The 21,399-nt window shown below is 55.9% G+C and overlaps 2 protein-coding genes and 1 long non-coding RNA gene across 3 annotated transcripts; 1 reads left to right on the top strand and 2 right to left on the bottom strand.

Annotated features, from left to right (window-relative positions):
• Positions 1-1,864: 1,864 nt before the first annotated feature.
• Positions 1,865-13,154, bottom strand: LOC133220491 (serine-aspartate repeat-containing protein I-like). The gene is made up of 10 exons (XM_061368672.1): positions 13,092-13,154; positions 12,957-13,005; positions 11,247-11,345; positions 10,091-10,190; positions 8,931-9,019; positions 8,210-8,300; positions 6,942-7,074; positions 4,501-4,709; positions 3,763-3,870; positions 1,865-3,205 (listed from the first exon to the last, which is right to left on the bottom strand). Exons 1-10 carry the CDS (start codon positions 13,111-13,113, stop codon positions 2,021-2,023), a joined length of 2,085 nt encoding a protein of 694 aa, XP_061224656.1. The 5' UTR covers positions 13,114-13,154; the 3' UTR covers positions 1,865-2,020.
• Positions 13,155-14,610: 1,456 nt separating this feature from the next.
• On the bottom strand, positions 14,611-21,093 carry TRAPPC1 (trafficking protein particle complex subunit 1). Its single transcript, XM_061368673.1, has 5 exons — positions 21,029-21,093; positions 20,826-20,924; positions 19,947-20,017; positions 18,623-18,761; positions 14,611-14,767 (listed from the first exon to the last, which is right to left on the bottom strand). Exons 2-5 carry the CDS (start codon positions 20,922-20,924, stop codon positions 14,639-14,641), a joined length of 438 nt encoding a protein of 145 aa, XP_061224657.1. The 5' UTR covers positions 21,029-21,093; the 3' UTR covers positions 14,611-14,638.
• On the top strand, positions 16,721-17,406 carry LOC133220492 (uncharacterized). Its single transcript, XR_009727748.1, has 4 exons — positions 16,721-16,752; positions 17,034-17,101; positions 17,163-17,183; positions 17,389-17,406. It is a non-coding gene; the product is annotated as an uncharacterized LOC133220492 (long non-coding RNA).
• Positions 21,094-21,399: the final 306 nt, after the last annotated feature.

Below are 21,399 nucleotides of genomic sequence, written 5' to 3'. Positions count from 1 at the left end.
TTTGGACCCCAAAATGGGGGTTTAGATCCAAAAAAGAGGGTTTAGAGCCCCAAAATGTGGGGGGTTGAACTAAAAATGGGGAATGGACCCCAAAAATAAGGTTTGGGGCAATAAAACTGAGGGTTGGAATGGCAAAAAGCACATTTTTCCACCTTAAAACAGGGTTTAGAGCCCCAAAATAAGGGTTTGAACCCTGAAAATTAGGGTTTGGACCCAAAAGTGAGGGTTTGGAGCCTAAACCCGCATCTTTTTACCCCAAAATGAGAGTTGAGATCTTAAAAATTAGGTATTGGGGCCAAAATCGAGGCTTTGGGCCCTAAAAATGGGGGGGTTGGAGCACAAAAATGGGGGTTTGGACCCCCAAAAGGCAGGTTTTGGCCTCAGAACGGACATGGGACCTATGGGATGACATAGGGTGACACGTGTGATCCATTACATGCATGACGTAGCGTGACACATGACACCTGTGACACGTGTGACACACGTGACATGTACCATGGGGCACACGTAACACACGTGCGGGCCCTCCCGCCGCCAGGGGGCGGAGACTGAGGGGGTGGGAGGGGCTTAGAGCGATGGGCGGGGCTTAGAGGGGGCGTGGCCCACGTGAGACCGCCCCATCGCCTTTTATGGCCCCCACGTGGTGACGTCACACACCTCCCCCCATGTTGCCATGGTGATGGGGAAGCGGTGGGAAACAGCCCCGCCTCCCCCCGGGGTGGGGGGGGCTCTTAAAGGGCAATGAACCCCCTTAGATGGGCTGTATATGGGGTGTATAGGGTGTATATGGGGGTCTGTGGCGTGTATAAGGGGTGTATGGGGAGTGTATGGGGTGTATGGGGTGTGTATGGGGTGCATAAGGGGTGTATATGGGGTGTATGGGGTGTATATGGGGTGCATATGGGGTGCATGTGGTGGTCTGCAGGGTGTATATGGGGTGTATGGGGTGTATATGGGGTGCATATGGGGTGCATGTGGTGGTCTGCAGGGTGTATATGGGGTGTATGGGGTGTGTATGGGGTGTATGTGGGGTGTATATGGGGTGTATGGGGTGTATATGGGATGTATGTGGGGTGTATATGGGGTGTATGGGGTGTATATGGGATGTATGGGGTGTATGTGTGGGTCTGCAGGGTGTATATGGGGTGTATATGGGGTGTATGGGGTGTGTATGGGGTGTATGTGGGGTGTATATGGGGTGTATGGGGTGTATATGGGATGTATGTGGGGTGTATATGGGATGTATGGGGCGTATGTGGGGGTCTGCAGGGTGTATATGGGGTGTATGGGGTGTATGGGGTGTACATGGGATATATGGAGTGTATATGGTGTGTATGTGGGACATACGTGGGGTGTATATGGGGTATATATGGAGTGTATATGGGGTGTATATGTGGTCTATGTGGGGTGTATATAGGATGTATGGGGAGTATATGGTGTGTATGTGGGATGTATGTGGGGTGTATATGGGGTGTATGGTGTGTATATGGGGTGTATCGGTGTGTATGGGGTATATATGGGGTGTATATGGGCTGTATGTGTGGTGCATACTGGGTGTATATGGGGGTATACTGGGTGTATATGTGGGGTATGTGGGGTACAGCCCTGCCCCACACCGCAGGCACAACCAATGACAAGCGGCGACACTCACAATGTCTTTAATACAAAGGGGGGGGGGGGACACCCCCAAAAGCCCCCAACCCCACCCCAAACCCCATCAGTACCCAACAGGGCCCTAACAACACCCCCCAACACCAGCCCTGACCCCCAAACCCCCACCCTGACCCTGTGACACCCCACATTCATCCCCATGACACCCCCCCCAATCACAACCCGCCCCACCGCAACACCCCACATCCTCCATCAGACCCATACGTGAGACCCCAAAACTCACCTGGACCCACACCCCCCCTAAAAACAACCCCCAAACCTACCCCAGACACAACCCATCAGCCCTGGGGGGGTCCCTGTGGGGCTGTAGGTGACGGTGACACAGGCGGTGTCCCCATAGGGCTGACATTCAGTGTCCATGGGGGGGCTCACACGCAGTGGATGTGGGGTGCTCAGTGCTGGCATCACAGTCGGTGTCCCCAAGGGGGTGACAGTCACCAGACACTGCCCTGGTGTCCTCAGTGGGGTGACAATGGGTGTCCCCCATAGGGCGACAATCGGTGCCACAGTCGGTGTGCCCCATAGGGTGACAATGGGTATCCTCGATAGGGTGACAATGGGTGTCCTCAATAGGGTGACAATCGGCATCACAGTCAGTGTCCTCAATAGGGTGACAATGGGTATCCTCAATAGGGTGACAATCGGCATCACAGTCGGTGCCCCCCATAGGGTGACAATGGGTATCCTCAATAGGGTGACAATGGGTGTCCCCCATAGGGTGACAACTGGCATCACAGTCGGTGCCCCCCATAGGGTGACAATGGGTATCCTCCATAAGGTGACAATCGGCTTCACAGTCGGTGCCCCCCATAGGGTGACAATGGGTGTCCTCAATAGGGTGACAATCAGCGTCACAGTCGGTGCCCCCCATAGGGTGACAATGGGTGTCCTCAATAGGGTGACAATCGGCATCACAGTCGGTGCCCCCCATAGGGTGACAATGGGTGTCCTCAATAGGGTGACAATCGGCATCACAGTTGGTGCCCCCCATAGGGTGACAATGGGTATCCTCCATAGGGTGACAATCAGCTTCACAGTCGGTGCCCCCCATAGGGTGACAATGAGTATCCTCAATAGGGTGACAAACAGCGTCACAGTCGGTGCCCCCCATAGGGTGACAACGGGTGTCCCCCATAGGGTGACAATCGGCATCACAGTCGGTGCCCCCCATAGGGTGACAATGGGTGTCCCCCATAGGGTGACAATCGGCATCACAGTCCGTGTCTCCCATAGGGTGACAATGAGTATCCTCAATAGGGTGACAATCAGCCTCACAGTCGGTGTCCCCCATAGGTTGACAATCAGCGTCACAGTCGGTGTTCCCCATAGGGTGACAATTGGTGTCACAGTTGGTGCCCCCCATAGGGCGACAATCGGTGTCACAGTTGGTGTCCCCCATAGGGCGACAATTGGTGTCACAGTCGGTGTGCCCCATAGGGTGACAATGGGTATCCTCCATAGGGTGACAATGGGTGTCCTCCATAGGGTGACAATTGGCATCACAGTCAGTGTCTCCAAGGGTCAATGGGGAGATCTATGGGGTGGAACTATAGGGGCAGGACACACATAGGGGTCAATGGGGAGATCTATGCAGGGGACCTATAGGGGCGGGACACACATAGGAGTCAACGGGGAGATCTATGGGGGGGACCTATAGGGGCGGGACACATATGGGGTAAATGGGGAGATCTATGGGGCAGACCTATAGGGGCGGAACACACATAGGAGTCAATGGGGAGATCTATGGGGGAGACCTATAGGGGCAGGACACACATAGGGGTCAATGGGGAGATCTATGGGGCGGACCTATAGGGGCGGGACACACATAGGGGTCAATGGGGAGATCTATGGGGGGGACCTATAGGGGCGGGACACACATAGGGGTCAATGGGGAGATCTATGGGGGGGACCTATAGGGGCAAGACACACATAGGGGCCAATGGGGAGATCTATGGGGGGGACCTATAGGGGCGGGACACACATAGGGGTCAATGGGGAGATCTATGGGGCAGACCTATAGGGGCTATGTAGCCCTATAGTGGCTATGGGAGCTATAAAGCCCTATGGGGGGCACCCCATTGTGGGGGTCACATACGGGTCAAGGTCAAAGGTCACGCGCTGGTTGGTGGTCACGTGACGCTCCATGGCCAGCAGGGGGCACTCCGGCAGCCGCAGGTCCCAGCACAGGATGTGGGTGTCCTGGGGGCGGGGCTGCGCTGAGGCCACGCCCCCATTGGCCACACCCCGCCCCCCCATTGATGGGCATGGCCCAATCACGAGGCTTCAACCCCTGGACACACCCCAATATGGAAGCCACGCCCATAAAGAGGCTCCGCCCACTCATTTGAGCCACTCCCTCTCAAGCCACGCCCACCATGCACCCCATTGGAAAGCCCTGTAGACCCCTCCCCATTAGACACAACCCCTTAAGCCCCTCCCACCAAACAAACCCCACCCCATAAGCACCTCCCATCCTCAAAACCCTCCTAAAGCCCCTCCCACACCTAAACCACGCCCCTTTTCGCCCCTCCCACCTAAGCCACGCCCCTCTAAACGCCTCCACCAATCAAGCCGTGCCCCTTTAAACCCCTCCTAACCTTAGCCCCACCTCTTCAGGCCCTCCACCAATCAAACCCCTTCCCACCCTCAAGCCACGCCCCCTTAATTCCCTCCCACATAAGCCACGCCCCCTCAGCCCATCCCCATCAATCCCTCCCCCCAACCACAGCCCCTTTAAGCCCCTCCCACCTTCAATCCCCTCCACCAATCAATGCCCGCCCCTCTCAGCCCCTCCACCAATCAGAGCCCTCCCCTCCAAGCCCCGCCCACCTTGCGCCCCCCCGCATACAGCCGGTTCCCATCCGGGCTGAAGCGCAGGTGGGTGGGGGCCGCGGGGAGGCGGGGCCAGAGCGCCAAGGCCCCGCCCCCTTCCAGCGCGTACAGCCCCAGGCTCCGCCCATAGGAGCCGCAGGCGAACACCGGTTGGCTGGGGCTCACCGCCAGGCAGCCAATGAGGCCGCGCTGGCCCTGACCGCCCTCTGTGATTGGGCGGGGGGAGAGCACAGGACACGCCCACTTAAAGCCATGTCTCCTCCCCTTTTGAGCCCTCCTACTTAAGGCCCCGCCCACTATAGACAGTCCCTCTTTAAGCCCCGCCCCTTTTGATCCCCCATTAAGTCCCACCCCTTTAAAACCTCTGCCCCTTTAAGCTCCTCCCCTTTAAGCTCCACCCCTTCAGATACCACCCACTTTAAGCTACACCCCTTAATCCCGCCCCTTTAAGCTCCACTTCCTTAAACCCCACCCCCTTTAAGCTCCACCCCTTTAAACCCCATCCTTTTAAGCTCCACCCCCTTTATACCCCATCCCTTTGAGATCCGCCCCTTTAAACCCCATCCCTTTAAGCTCCACCCCCTTTAAACCCCATCCCTTTAAGCTCCCCCCCTCGAAGCCCCACCCCTTTAAACCCCACCCCCTTTAAACCCCATCCCTTTAAGCCCCACCCCCTTTAAACCCCATCCCTTTAAGCTCCACCCCTTTAAACCCCATCCCTTTAAGCTCCACCCCTTTAAACCCCATCCTTTTAAGCCCCACCCCCTTTAAACCCCATCCCTTTAAGCTCCACCCCTTTAAACCCCATCCCTTTAAGCTCCACCCCTTTCAAACCCCTCCCATAAGCCCACCCCTAAACCCCATCCCTTTAAGCTCCACCCCTTTAAACCCCATCCCTTTAAGCTCCACCCCTTTAAACCCCATCCCTTTAAGCCCCACCCCCTTTAAACCCCACCCTTTAAGCTCCACCCCTTTAAACCCCATCCCTTTAAGCCCCACCCCTTTAAACCCCATCCCTTTAAGCTCCACCCCTTTAAACCCCATCCCTTTAAGCTCCACCCCTTTAAACCCCATCCTTCAAGCTCCACCCCTTTAACTCCACCCCCTTTAAACCCCATCCCAGCCCCCCTTTAAGCTCCACCCCTTTAAACCCCATCCCTTTAAGCTCCACCCCTTTAAACCCCATCCCTTAAGCTCCACCCCCTAAGCCCCACCCCTTTAAACCCCATCCCTTTAAGCTCCACCCCTTTAAACCCCATCCCTTTAAGCCCCACCCCCTTTAAACCCCATCCCTTTAGCTCCACCCCCTTTAAACCCCATCCCTTTACACCCAAACCACTTTAAGCTCCACCCCCTTTAAACCCCATCCCTTTAAGCTCCACCCCCTTAAACCACCCAACCCACCCCAAACCCCACCCACCACCCAACCCATCCCTTCAAGCTCCACCCCCTTTAAACCCCATCCCTTTAAGCTCCACCCCCTTCAAACCCCATCCCTTTAAGCTCCACCCCCTTTAAACCCCATCCCTTTAAGCTCCACCCCTTTAAACCCCATCCCTTTAAGCTCCACCCCTTTAAACCCCATCCCTTTAAGCTCCACCCCCTTTAAACCCCATCCCTTTAAGCTCCACCCCCTTTAAACCCCATCCCTTTAAGCTCCACCCCTTTAAACCCCATCCCTTTAAGCTCCACCCCTTTAAACCCCATCCCTTTAAGCTCCGCCCCCTCGAAGCCCCACCCCTTTAAACCCCACCCCCTTTAAACCCCATCCCTTTAAGCCCCACCCCCTTTAAACCCCATCCCTTTAAGCTCCACCCCCTTTAAACCCCATCCCTTTAAGCTCCACCCCCTTTAAACCCCATCCCTTTAAGCTCCACCCCTTTAAACCCCATCCCTTTAGCTCCACCCCCTTTAAACCCCATCCCTTTAAGCTCCACCCCCTTGAAACCCCACCCTTTAACTCCACCCCCTTTAAACCCCATCCCTTTAAGCTCCACCCCCTTTAAACCCCATCCCTTTAAGCCCCACCCCTCCCATCCCTTTAACCCCCAACCCTTTAAACCCCACCCCCTTCCACCCTTAAGCTCCACCCCTTTAAACCCCATCCTTTAAGCCCAACTCCACCCCTTTAAACCCCATCCCTTTAAGCTCCACCCCCTTTAAACCCCATCCCTTTAAGCTCCACCCCCTTTAAACCCCATCCCTTTAAGCTCCACCCCCCTTTAAACCCCATCCCTTTAAGCTCCACCCCCTTTAAACCCCATCCCTTTAAGCTCCACCCCCATTAAACCCCATCCCTTTAAGCTCCACCCCCTTTAAACCCCATCCCTTTAAGCTCCACCCCTTTAAACCCCTTCCTTTTAAGCTCCACCCCTTTAAGCTCCACCCCTTAAAGCCCCACCCCCTCAAGCCCCGCCCCCGTAAGCCCCGCCCCTCACGCCGCAGCGCCCTCTCCTGGTGGCTCCGCCCCGGCCGCTCCGTTGGGAAGATCCGGACGGAGCCGTCGCAGCCCCCGAGGAGCCGGGAGCCGTCGGGGGTGAAGGTCAGGGAGTGCGGGGCCACCGGCTCCTCCTGCCCCATAGAGACACACACGGACCCATAGAGAGACATAGGGAACCATAGAGACACATAGGGAACCATAGAGACACACAGGGACCCATAGAGACACACAGGGACCCATAGAGACACACAGGGACCCATAGAGACACACAGGGACCCATAGAGACACACAGAGACACACAGAGACACATAGAGACCCCATAGAGACACATAGGGACCCATAGGGAACATAGGGACCCAGAGGGACCCATAGAGAGCCATAGACACCATAGCCAACACAGGGACCCAGGGGGACCCATAGCGACCAATAGAGAGCCATAGGGAACACAGGGACCCATAGAGACCCATAGGGAACATAGGGAACATAGGGACCCATAGAGAGCAATAGGGAACATAGGGACCCATAGGGAACACAGGGACCCATAAAGGAACATAGGGACCCATAGAGAGCCATAGGGAACACAGGGACCCAGAGGGACCCATAGAAAACACAGGGACCCATAGAGAGCCATAAGGAACATAGGGACCCATAGAGAGCAATAGGGACCCATAGAGAGCCATAGAAAACACAGGGACCCAGAGGGACCCATAGCAAACACAGGGACCCATAGAGAGCAATAGGGACCCATAGAGAGCCATATGGAATCATAGGGAACATAGGGAACCATAGGGACTCCATAGACACTCATTGAGACTCCATAGAGACCCCATAGAGAACCCATAGAGACCCCATGGGGAACATAGAGACTCCATAGGGACCATAGGGAACATAGAGACACATAGAGATCCCATAGACACCCCATAGAGACCTGCAGAGATCCTATAGACACCCCATAGAGACCCATAGGGACCCATAGAAATCGACAAAGCCTCACAGTGACCCATAGACATGGGTGGTGGAGCTCTGGGGGGTCTCTATGGGGTCTCTATGGGGCACTTGGGGGACTCTGTGGGTTTCTATGGGGTCACTATGGGTCTCCATGGGGTCACTATGGGTCTCCATGGGGTCGCTATGGGTCTCCTTGGGATCGCTATGGGGCTCTATGGGGTTGCTATGGGGCTCTATGGGGTTGCTATGGGGCTCTATGGGTCGCTATGGGGCTCTATGGGGTCGCTATGGGGCTCTATGGGTCGCTATGGGGCTCACCAGGTGGTTGTAGGCGCGGAAGGAGCCCCTCAGGGTCCCATCGAAGGCGTCCCAGAGGTGGACGGGGTTGTCCCGGCTGCTGGAGGCCACCCTGCCCAGTACAGACCAGTATGGACCAGTATGGACCAGTACAGAACAGTACTGACCAGTACGGACCAGTATGGACCAATACAGACCAGTACAGAACAGTACTGACCAGTATGGACCATTACGGACCAATACAGACCAGTATGGACCAGTATGGAGCAGTACAGAACAGTACTGACCAGTACGGACCAGTATAGCCCAGTACAGACCAGTATGGACCAGTATGGACCCCCATTGCCCCCATAGCCCCCCATTACCCCCAAAGCAGCCATAGCACCCCCCATAGCCCCTCATTACCCCCATTGCCCCATTGTCCCCATTACCCCCGTGCCCCTATTGCCCCATAGCCCCCATTACCCCCATTGCCCCCATTACCCCCATTACCCCCATTACCCCCATTGCCCCCATAGGCCCATAAGCCCCCATTACCCCCATTGCCCCATAGCCCCCATTGCCCCCATTACCCCCATTACCCCATCACCCCCATAGCCCCCATTGCCCCATAGCTCCCATTACCCCATAGCCCCCATTGCCCCCATTGCCCCCATAGCCCCCATTACCCCATAGCCCCCCATATCCCCCATTACCCCATAGCCCCCATTACCCCATAGCCCCCCATACCCCCATCACCCACAGGCAGGTCTGGGGCTCCCTGGAGTCCATGAGTGGGAACCAGGCATAGTCATAGATGGTGTCACCCTCGGGCACCCGCAGCGCCGGCTCCTGCACCCACCCATAGAGACCCATAGAGACCCATAGGGACCCATAGAGACCCATAGGGACCCATAGAGACCCATAGGGACCCATAGGGACCCATAGAGCCCATAGGGACCCATAGAGACCCATAGGGACCCATACGGACCCCATAGAGACCATAGGGACCCATAGACACCATAGGGACCCATAGAGACCATAGGGACCCCAATACACACCATAGGCACCCAATAAACCCCGTAGGGATCCCACACACCCCATAGGGACCAATAGACACCATAGGGACCCCAATAAACCCCATAGGGGCCCAATACATCCCATAGGGACACAACAGACCCCATAGGGAACCCATACACCCCATAGACCCCATAGGGACCCCATAGGGACCCCATACACCCCATAGAGACCCCAATACCCCCTATAGAAACCCTAATACACCCCATAGGCATCCAATAGACCCCATAGGGACACCATAGAGACCCCACAGAGGCCCCATAGGGACCTCATAGGAGCCCCCTAGAGACCCCATAGAGACCCCCTAGAGACCCCATAGGGACCTCATAGGAGCCCCATAGAGACCCCATACACCCCATAGAGACCCCAGTACACCCCATAGGGACCCCATAGGAGCCCCATAGGGACCCTATAGAGACCACATAGACCCCATAGAGACCCCATAGACCCCATAGAGACCCCATAGGGACCCCATAGACCCCATAGAGACCCCATAGACCCCATAGGGACCCCATAGAGACCCCATAGACCCCATAGAGACCCTAATACACCCCATAGGGACACCACAGACCCCATAGAGACCCATAGAGCCCATAGAGACCCTATAGAGACCCCATAGACACCCCATAGAGACCCCATAGAGACCCATAGAGACCCCCTAGAGACCCCATAGAGACCCCATACACCCCATAGAGACCCCAATACACCCTATAGAGACCCCAACACACCCCATAGGCATCCCATAAACCCCATCGGGACCCCATAGAGACCCCATAGAGACCCGATAGGGACCCCAATACACCCCATAGAGACCCCATAGAGCCCCCATAGAGCCCCCTTACCCACCAGCTGGGGGAGGGGCTGCCCGGCGGGGGGGGGCGGGAGGTCGAACAGGCGCAGGGTGTTGTCAGCGCTGCAGCTCAGCACACAGGAGCCATCGGGGGCCCTGCCGGCACCCATAGGGACCATAGGGACCCATAGGGACCCATAGGCACCCATAGAGACACATAGGGACCATAGGGACACATAGGGACCCATAGAGACCCATAGGGACCATAGGGACCATAGGGACCCATAGAGACCCATAGAGACACATAGGGACCCATAGGGACCCATAGAGACACATAGAGACCATAGGGACCATAGGGACCCATAGAGACACATAGGGACCCATAGGAACCCATAGAGACACATAGAGACACATAGAGACCATAGGGACCCATAGGGACCCATAGAGACCCATAGAGACCATAGGGACCCATAGAGCCCATAGGGACCCATAGCAACCCATAGAGCCCATAAGGACCCATAGAGCCCATAGGGACCCATAGCGACCCATACAGCCCATAGTGACCCATAGGGACCCATAGTGACCCACAGGGACCCATAGAGCCCATAGCAACCCATAGAGCCCATAGGGACCCATAGCGACCCATAGAGCCCATAGCCAGCCATCTGTGGGTGGGGGAGGGGTCGGGGGGGGAGGGGGTGTGGTCAATAGAGGTGGGGGAGGGGTCAGAGGAGGGTGGGGGAGGGGTGGTGTCAATCGGGGTGGGGGAGGGGATGGGGAGGGCTCTGGGTAGAGGAGGGGTCAATGGAGGTGGGTGAGGGGATGGGGGAGATGCAGGGTGGGGGAGGGGGTGGGGTCAATTGGGATGGGGGAGGGGTCTATGGAGGTGGGGGAGGGGGTGGGGGAGGGACTTGGGTGGGGAAGGGCTCAGGGTGGGGCTGGGGGGGAGGGGTTGGGAGAGGGCTGGGGAAGGGGCAGTGGGGGGGAGGGGCGGTGGGTGGGGGCGGGGCTGTGGATTGGGGAGGGGCTGTGGGGGGGAGGGGCTGGGGGGGCACGGTGGGTGGGGGAGGGGCGGTGGGTGGGGGAGGGGCTGTGCATGAGGGAGGGGCTGGATGGTAGTGGGTGGGGGAGGGGCAGGCGGGGGGGGAGGGGCGGTGGGGGGGAGTGGAGTGGTTGGGGGAGGGGCAGTGGGGGGGGCCGGGTCTCGCTCACCAGGTGCAGCCCCGCAGGAAGTTGTGGGGGCGGAGCCGGAACTCGTCCTGAGCCCCTCCCACGGGGCGGGGGGGGCGGCCCAGAGCGAGGGGGGGGAGCCTGGGGGGGAGGGGCAGAGGGGTCAGGGACCCACAGGAGACCCCTTAGAGAGCCATTGAGAACCCCATGTACACCCCATAGAGACCCATTGAGAACCCCATAGAGACCCATTGAGAACCCCATGTACACCCCATAGAGACCCATTGAGAACCCCATAGAGACCCATTGAGAACCCCATAGAGAGCCATTGAGAACCCCATGTACACCCAATAGAGACCCATTGAGAACCCCATAGAGACCCATGGAGAACCCCATAGAGAGCCATTGAGAACCCCATAGAGACCCCATAGAGACCCATTGAGAACCCCATAGAGACCCATGGAGAACCCCATAGAGAGCCATTGAGAACCCCATAGAGACCCCATAGAAAGCCCATTGAGAACCCCATATACACCCCATAGAGAGCCCCTATACCCCATAGAGAACCCATTGAGAACCCCATGTACACCCCATAGAGAGCCCATACACCCCCATAGAGACCCCTAGGGACCCCATACACTCCATAGGAAGCCCATATACACCCCATAGAGACCCCATATAGACCCCAAATACACCAAAGAGACCCCATACACCCCACAGGACCCCAATACACACCCGACAGAGACCCCAAATACCCCATAGAGACCCCATACACCCCATAAAGCACCCCATACACCTGCATAGAGACCCCAAATACCCCATAGAGACCCCATACACCCCATAGTGACCTCAATACACCCCATAGAAACCCTAAAGAGACCCCAAATACCCCTTATACACCCCATAGAGAGCCCATACACCCCATAGGACCCCCACAGACCCCCATGGGGATCACAAATACCCCATAGAAACCCCATATACCCCCATAAAGACCCCCAATACCCCCATAGAGACCCTATACACCCCCCACAAGCCCCATATACACCCCGTAGAGAGCCCATATACCCCTACAGAGACCCCATACACCCCACAAGACCCCAATAAACTCCATAGAGACCCCAAATAGCCCATAGAGACCCCATACACCCCATAAAACACCCCAATACTTCCATAGAGCTCCCATAGTGACCCCAATACACCCCATAGACCCCCCATAGAGACCCCAAATACCCCATAGAGACCCCATACACCCCATAGTGACCTCAATACACCCCATAGACCCCCCATAGAGACCCCAAATACCCCATAGAGACCCCATACACCCCATAGTGACCTCAGTACACCCCATAGAAACCCCATAGAGACCCTAAATACCCCATAGAGACCCCATACACCCCATAGTGACCCCAATACACCCCATAGACCCCCCATAGAGACCCCAAATACCCCATAGAGACCCCATACACCCCATAGTGACCTCAATACACCCCATAGACCCCCCATAGAGACCCCAGATACCCCATAGAGACCCCATACACCCCATAGTGACCTCAATAAACCCCATAGACCCCCCATAGAGACCCCAAATACCCCATAGAGACCCCATACACCCCATAGTGACCTCAATACACCCCATAGAGACCCCATAGTGACCTCAATACACCCCATAGACCCCCCCACAGAGACCCCATATATACCCCATAGAGACCCCATAGACCCCCATACGGACCCGAAGCCCCCTCCCCCGCTCACCCCATTGGCTCCTCCGCTGCGTCGTGAGTGGTCTCAGAAGGGGGCGGGGCTAAGGGGGGGCGGAGCGAGGTCAGCGCGGGGTCAGTGCCCCCCCTCCCCCCATGGCGCCCCCCGTCCCCCCCCACCCATACGCACCTCTCTCCATGGGCGCCGCCATGACAGCGTGGCCACGCCCCTTCCCGGCGTGCAGCGCGGGGGAGGGCGGAGAAGGGGGGGGGCCCACGGCGGGGAGGTGGCGCGAAAACGGCGCTTTCCCGCCATAGGGGGCAATGGGGGGGTTATGGGGCAATGGGGGTTACGGGGCAATGGGGGGGATGGGGGGTTGGCAATGGGGGGGTTATGGGGCAATGGGGGGTTATGGGGCAATGGGGGGATTATGGGGCAATGGGGGTTTATGGGGCAATGGGGGGTTATGGGGCAATGGGGGGGTTATGGGGCAATGGGGGGTTATGGGGCAATGGGGGGTTATGGGGCAATGGGGGGTTATGGGGCAATGGGGGGTTATGGGGCAATGGGGGTTTATGGGGCAATGGGGGGTTATGGGGCAATGGGGGTTTATGGGGCAATGGGGGTTATGGGGCCCCATAGAGTCCTGAACCCCCCCCCCCCCATAGCACCCACAGAGAGCTGAGAACCAATGAAGCCTTTATTCCATGTGGGGTGGGTGCCCCATAGCGGGGCACAGTGGCCCATGGGGGGTTTCAGGGCACCCCATAACAAGTCATGGTGCCCCATAGGGTGCCGTTGTGCCCCATGGGGGGGGTTCAGGGCACCCCATAGAGTGTCATTGTGCCCCATGGGGGGGGTTTAGGGCACCCTATAATAAGTCATGGTGCCCCATAGGATGCATTGTGCCCCATAGGATGCCACTGTGCTCCACAGAGTGCCAGTGCACCCCACAGGGTATTGCTGTACCCCATAGTGCGTTGTGCCCCATAGGGTGCCGCTGTGCTCCATAGGGTGCATTGTGTCCAATAGGGTATTGCTGTGCCCCATAGGGTGCCATGGTTCCCCACAGGGTGCATTGTGCCCCATAGGGTACATTGTGCCCCATAGGGTATCACTGCCCCATAGGGTGCCATAGCTCCCCATAGGGTATCACTGTGCCCCATAGGGTGCCATAGTTCCCCATAGGGTGCCATGGCTCCCCATAGTGTGCATTGTGTCCCATAGGGTATCACTGTGCCCCAGAGGGTGCCATGGCTCCCCATAGGGTATCACTGTGCCCCATAGGGTGCCATAGTTCCCCATAGGGTGCCATGGCTCCCCATAGGGTATCACTGTGCCCCATAGGGTGCCATAGTTCCCCATAGGCTATCACTGTGCCCCATAGGGTGCCATAGTTCCCCATAGGGTATCTCTGTGCCCCATAGGGTGCATTGTGCCCCATAGGGTATCACTGTGCCCCATAGGGAGCCACAGTTCCCCATAGGGTGCAGTGTGCCCCATAGGGTATCACTCTGCCCCATAGGGTGCATTGTGCCCCATAGGCTATCGCTGTGCCCCATAGGGCGCCATAGTTCCCCATAGGGTATCACTCTGCCCCATAGGGAGCCATAGTTCCCCATAGGGTATCACTGTGCCCCATAGGGCGCCATAGTTCCCCATAGGGCTCCGCGGCTCCCCCTGGGGCGCGCTGTCCTCCGCAGGGTACCGCCGGGCCAGCAGGGGGCGCTGTGAGCTCAGGCGGGGCGCGGCGCGAAGAAGGGCAGGCCCCGGATGAAGGCGTCGAGGCGGGCCCGGAAGAGCTCACTCTGCACCGGGGCGCGGGGGGGGCACAGCGGGTTCTTCACCACCAGCTCCACGAACAGCTGCGGGGGGAGACCAGAGAGACACAGAGGGACATAGAGAGACCATAGAGACACACAGAGACCCCATAGAGACATATAGGGACACATAGGGACATAGATACATAGGGACACATAGGGACCATAGAGAGACCATAGAGACACATAGAGAGACCATAGAGACACCATATAGAGACCATAGAGACACATAGGGACACATAGGGACACATAGGGACATAGAGAGATACATAGGGACACATAGGGACCATAGAGAGACCATAGAGACACATAGAGAGACCATAGAGACACCATATAGAGACCATAGAGACACATAGGGACACATAGGGACACATAGGGACATAGAGAGATACATAGGGACACATAGGGACCATAGAGAGACCATAGAGACACATAGAGAGACCATAGAGACACCATATAGAGACCATAGAGACACATAGGGACACATAGGGACACATAGGGACATAGAGAGATACATAGGGACACATAGGGACCATAGAGAGACCATAGAGACACATAGAGAGACCATAGAGACACCATATAGAGACCATAGAGACACATAGGGACACATAGGGACACATAGGGACATAGAGAGATACATAGGGACACATAGGGACCATAGAGAGACCATAGAGACACATAGAGAGACCATAGAGACACCATATAGAGACCATAGAGACACATAGGGACACATAGGGACACATAGGGACATAGAGAGATACATAGGGACACATAGGGACCATAGAGAGACCATAGAGACACATAGAGAGACCATAGAGACACCATATAGAGACCATAGAGACACATAGGGACACATAGGGACACATAGGGACATAGAGAGATACATAGGGACACATAGGGACCATAGAGAGACCATAGAGACACATAGAGAGACCATAGAGACACCATATAGAGACCATAGAGACACATAGGGACACATAGGGACACATAGGGACATAGAGAGATACATAGGGACACATAGGGACCATAGAGAGACCATAGAGACACATAGAGAGACCATAGAGACACCATATAGAGACCATAGAGACACATAGGGACACATAGGGACACATAGGGACATAGAGAGATACATAGGGACACATAGGGACCATAGAGACCCATGGAGACACATGGGGACCCATAGAGACACATAGAGACCATAGAGAACATAGAGACACATAGAGGGACATAGAGGGACACAGAGACCATAGAGATACATAGAGAGACCATAGAGAAACCATAGGGACCCATAGGGACACACAGGGACACATAGGGACCCATACGGACCCATAGAGACACATAGGGACCCACAGAGACCCATAGAGAGACATAGGGACCCATAGAGACCATAGGGACACATAGGGACCCACAGAGACCATAGAGACCCATAGGGACCATAGAGAGACCATAAGGAAACCATAGAGACCCCATAGAGAAACCATAGACACCCCATAGAGACCACAGAGACCCCATAGAGACCATAGAGACCCAGACAGACCCCACAGAAATCATAGAGACCCATAGAGACCATAGAGAAACCATAGAGACCCCATGGAGACCCACAGATCCCATAGAGCACATGGACCGACCCATTGAGACCCATAGAGAACATGGGCTGACCCATAGAGCAAAAGGACTGACCCATAGAGACCCATAGAGACCCCCATAGCACCCACAGAGCCCAGCATAGACACCCATGGAGACCCCATAGCACCCACAGCCCCCCCATAGAACCCGGGGGGGGGGGTTCAGGTTTCTGCTCCTTTGGGGCTGTTGTGGGCGTTTGGGGGCCATTTTGGGTGGTTTGGGGTCAGTTTTGGGCTGTTTCAGGTGTTCTGGGGACTATTTTAGGTGGTTTTGGGCCCTTTTCAGGTGTTTTGGGGTCAGTTTTGGGTGTTTTGGGGCCCATTTCAGGTGGGTTTGGGCCTGTTTCAGGTGTTTTGGGGCTGTTTCGGGTGGTTTGGGTCAGTTTCAGGTGGTTTTGGGTCCATGTCGGGTGTTTTTGGGTCAGTTTCGAGAGTTTTGGGCAGTTTCAGATGGTTTTGGGTCATTTTCAGGTGCTTTGGGCAGTTTCAGGTGGTTTTGGGTCATTTTCAGGTGTTTTGGGTCAGTCTCAGGTGTTTTGGGGCCCATTTTCGGGTGTTTTGCAGTCATTTTCGGGTGTTTTGGGGTCAGTTTTGGGTGTTTTGGGCACTCACATTGCTGTGCTGCAGGGCCTTGTAGGCGCTGTTGATGCCTGGGTTTGGGCCCATTTGGGGTGTTTTGGGGGCAGTTTCAGGTGTTTTGGGGCTGTTCCAGGTGTTTTTGGGTCCATTTTGGGTGTTTTGGGGTCCGTTTCAGGTGTTTTGGGGCAGTTTCAAGTGTTTTAGGGCCCATTCGGGATAATTTGGAGCTATTTCAGGTGGTTTTGGGTCTGTTTCCGGTGTTTTGGGCCAGTTTCAGGTGTTTTAGGGCCTGTTTGGGATGTTTTGGAGGTATTTCAGGTAGTTTTGGGCCCATTTCGGGTGTTTTGGGGCCCATTTGGTGTGTTTTGGGTCAGTTTAAGGTGTTTTTGGGTCAGTTTCGGGTGTTTTGGTGCAGTTTCAGGTGTTTTGGGGCCCGTTTGGGATGTTTTGGAGCTATTTCAGGTGGTTTTGGGTCTGTTTTGGGGCAGTTTCAGGTGTTTTAGGGCCTGTATGGGATGTTTTGAGTCAGTTTCAGGTGGTTTTGGGTCTGTTTCAGATGGCTTTGGGTCCGTTTCGGGTGGTTTTGGGTCCGTTTTGGGTGGTTTTGGGCACTTGCATTGCTGTAGATGTGCTGCAGGGCCTTGCAGGTGCTGTTTATGCCTGGTTTTGGGTCCGTTAGGGGTGTTTTGGGGTCAGTTTCAGGTGATTTTGGGTCCCTTTCAGCTGTTTTGGGGTCCGTTTTGGGTGTTTTTGGGTCCTTTTCAGGGGGTTTTGGGTCCGTTTCGGGTATTTTTGGGTCCATTTCGGGTGTTTTGGGTCAGTTTTGGGTGTTTTTGGGTCCGTTTGGGGTGGTTTTGGGCCCGTTTCAGGTGTTTTGGGGTCCGTTTGGGGTGGTTTTGGGTCCGTTTTGGGTGGTTTTGGGGTATTTTTTGGTCTGTTCGGGGGGCTTTTGGGTCCGTTTGGGGTGTTTTTCAGTCTGTTTGGGGTGTTTCAGGGTCAGTTTCGTGTGTTTTGGGTCCATTTGAGGTGGTTTTGGGGTGTTTTTAGGTCCATTTGGGGTGTTCTGGGGTCCATTTGGGTGGTTTTGGGTCCATTTGGGGTGGTTTTGGGTCCGTTTGGGTGTTTTGGGGTGTTTTGGGGTGATTTTGGGGTGTTTTTGGGTGTTTTGGTCACTCACGTTGCTGTAGATGTGCTGCAGGGCCTCGCGGGCGCTGTTTATGCCTGGTTTGGGGCCGTTTGGGGTGTTTTGGGGTCCGTTTGGGGTGTTTTGGGGTGTTTTTGGGTGTTTTGGGGTGATTTGGGGGTGTTTTTGGGTGGTTTTGGGGTGTTTTGAGGTGATTTTGGGGTGTTTTTGGGTCCATTTGGGGTGGTTTTGGGGTGGTTTTGGGTCCGTTTGGGGTGGTTTTGGGGTGTTTTTGGGTGATTTTGGGGTGTTTCTGTGTGTTCTGGTCACTCACGTTGCTGTAGATGTGCTGCAGGGCCTCGTGGGCGCTGTTTATGCCTGGTTTGGGGTGTTCTGGGGTCCGTTTGGGGTGTTTTCGGGGTGTTTTTGGGTCAGTTTCGGGTGTTTTTGGGTCAGTTTCAGGTGTTTTTGGGTCAGTTTCGGGTGGTTTTGGGTCCATTTTGGGTGTTTTTTGGTCCGTTTCAGGTGGTTTTGGGTGATTTTGGGGTGTTTTTGGGTGTTCTGGTCACTCACGTTGCTGTAGATGTGCTGCAGGGCCTCGCGGGCGCTGCTCACGCCCAGGTCCGTGTTGAGCACCAGGCGCAGCCCGCTCGGGGTCTCGTAGTAATGGAGCCGGTACCGGGAGGTGTGGAAGGACAGGAACCCGTCCCGCCTGCACGCTCAGGCACATAGCGACCCATAGAGACCCCATAGGGACCCACAGCGACCCATAGAGACCCATAGAGACCCATTGATACCCCATAGAGACCCATAGGGACCCCATAGAGACCCACAGAGACCCATAGAGACCCAGAGGGATCCCATACAGACCCCTTGATACCCCACAGAGACCCATAGGGACCCACAGAGACCCCATAGAGACCCATAGAGACCCAGAGGGATCCCATACAGACCCATTGATACCCCATAGAGACCCATAGGGACCCACAGAGACCCCATAGAGACCCATAGAGACCCCATAAAGACCCATAAAGACCCACAGAGACCCATAGAAACTCACAGGGACCCCATACAGACCCATAGATACCCCATAGAGACCCGTAGAGACCCCATAAGGACCCATAAACCCCATAGAGACCTCATAGAGAACCCATGGAGAACCCATAGAGACCCACAAAGACCCGCAGAGACCCATAAGGACTCCATAGAGAACCCATAGAGAACCCACAAAGACCCATAGGGACCCCATAGAGACCATAGGGACCCACAGCAACCCACAGAGACCATGGAGACCCCATAGAGCCCCATAGAAACCCCACAGACACCCATAGGGACCCCATACAGACCTATAAAGACCCATAGACAGACCCATAAAGACCCCATAAGGACCCATACACCCTATAGAGACCTATAGATACCTCATAGAGACCCCATAGAGCCCCACAGAGACCCATAGAGACCCCATACACACCATAGGGACCCACAGAGACCCCACAGGGACTCATAGGGACCGCATACAGACCCCATAGAATCCCACAGAGAACCCATACAGACCCCATAAGGACCCATACACCCTATGAAGACCCATACAGACCCCATACAGACCTATAGAGACCACATAGAGACCCCACAGACACCCATAGGGACCCCATAAAGACCTATAGAGACCCACAGAGAACCCATACAGACCCCATAAGGACCCATACACCCTATAGAGACCCATAGAGATCCACAGCAATCCCTTAGAGACCTCCCTTACCCCAGGTCTTATCCCCCATATCCCACCCCGGAGCTCCCCCATTGGGCTTTATGGGGTCTCCCCAGTACTTTGGGACCCCCAAGAGCTATGGGGCTGCCCCACATCCCCTATGGGGCACCCCATAAGGCGAGAGGATACATGTCCGTGGGGCTCATCTTGCTCACGAAGGATCGGAGGGAGAAAAGCATCCCGAACATGAGCTTGAATTCCTGGGATATAGATATAGGGTATGGATATATCTGGGATATAGATATAGGGCTATAGATATAGATATGGGGCATGGGATATGGGGTGTGGGATATGGGGTATGGGGTATATGGGGTATGGGAAATGGGGTATGGGGTGTGGGGTATGGGATATGGGGTATGGGGTGTGGGGTATGGGATATGGTGTATAGGATATGGGGTATGGAATATGGGGTATGGGATGTGGGGTATGGGGTATGGGATATGGGGTAAGGGGTATGGGATATGGGGTGTGGGGTATGGGATATGGGGTATAGGATATGGGGTATGGGGTATGGAATATGGGGTATGGGATGTATGGGATATGGGGTATGGGATATGGGGTAAGGGGTATGGGATATAGGGTATAGGATATGGGGTATGGGATATATGGGATATGGGATATATGGGATATGGGGTATGGGATATGGGGTGTGGCATATGGGGTATGGGATATGGGGTAAGGGGTATGGGATATAGGGTATAGGATATGGGGTATTGGGTATGGGATATATGGGATATGGGGTAAGGGGTATGGAATATAGGGTATAGGATATGAGGTATGGGGTATGGAGATAAGGGGTATGGGATATGGGGTATGGGGTAAAGGGTATGGGATATGGGGTATGGAATATGGGGTATGGGATATATGGGGCCATAATGAACCCCCATAGCCCATCTCTTACCCCCAATACCCCACTTTCACCCCCATAAGCCCCTTTAACCCCCTTCTCCCCCCCGCAGCCCCGCTCCAGCCCCACACATCCCCCCATAGCCCCCCCCCATTCCCCACCTCCTCCTTGGGGATCCCGGCCTGCCGCCGCCGGTGCCATTCACTGTAGTGCAGGCACGTCCCGCTCCGGTCGAAGATGTACAGGTTGTGAATGGTCATCTGGGGGGGCGAGACGGGAGGGGGACCCTATGGGACCCCATTGCTGCCCCATTGCTGCCCCATTGCCGCCCCATTGCTGCCCCATTGGCTCCCCGTTGCCTCACCTCAGGCCGCTGCCGCTTCCGCCCTCATCCAAGATGGCGGCAGCAGGAAGGAAGGGCGTGACCATGGCAACGGAAGGGGGCGTGGCCATGAGGGCGTAAGGGGCGTGGCCGTGGTTACGGAAACGAAGGGGGCGTGGCCTGTGGGAGGGGGCGGGGCCACAACCGTGATTGACGGGAGGGGCCGCGGCGCCGTTTTGGGGTGGAAAAGGGAGGTTTTGGGGTCCCGATGGCCCCCCCGTGTCCCATAGCCCTCCATAGAGCATCACGCCAGCACCCACAGACCCCCAGAGCACCCCATGTGCCCCCATGGTTGTGTCCTCCCGCACCCCCCATGTCCCCATAGCCCCCCATGTCCCCCAGAGCACCCCATA

Source organism: Neopsephotus bourkii, unplaced genomic scaffold, assembly GCF_033783945.1.
Source record: "Neopsephotus bourkii isolate Nb327-2 ecotype Australia unplaced genomic scaffold, CSIRO-AGI_Nbou_v1 NB_1437, whole genome shotgun sequence".
Classification (NCBI taxonomy): domain Eukaryota; kingdom Metazoa; phylum Chordata; class Aves; order Psittaciformes; family Psittacidae; genus Neopsephotus; species Neopsephotus bourkii.
This window is presented reverse-complemented; position numbering and strand designations above follow the sequence as displayed.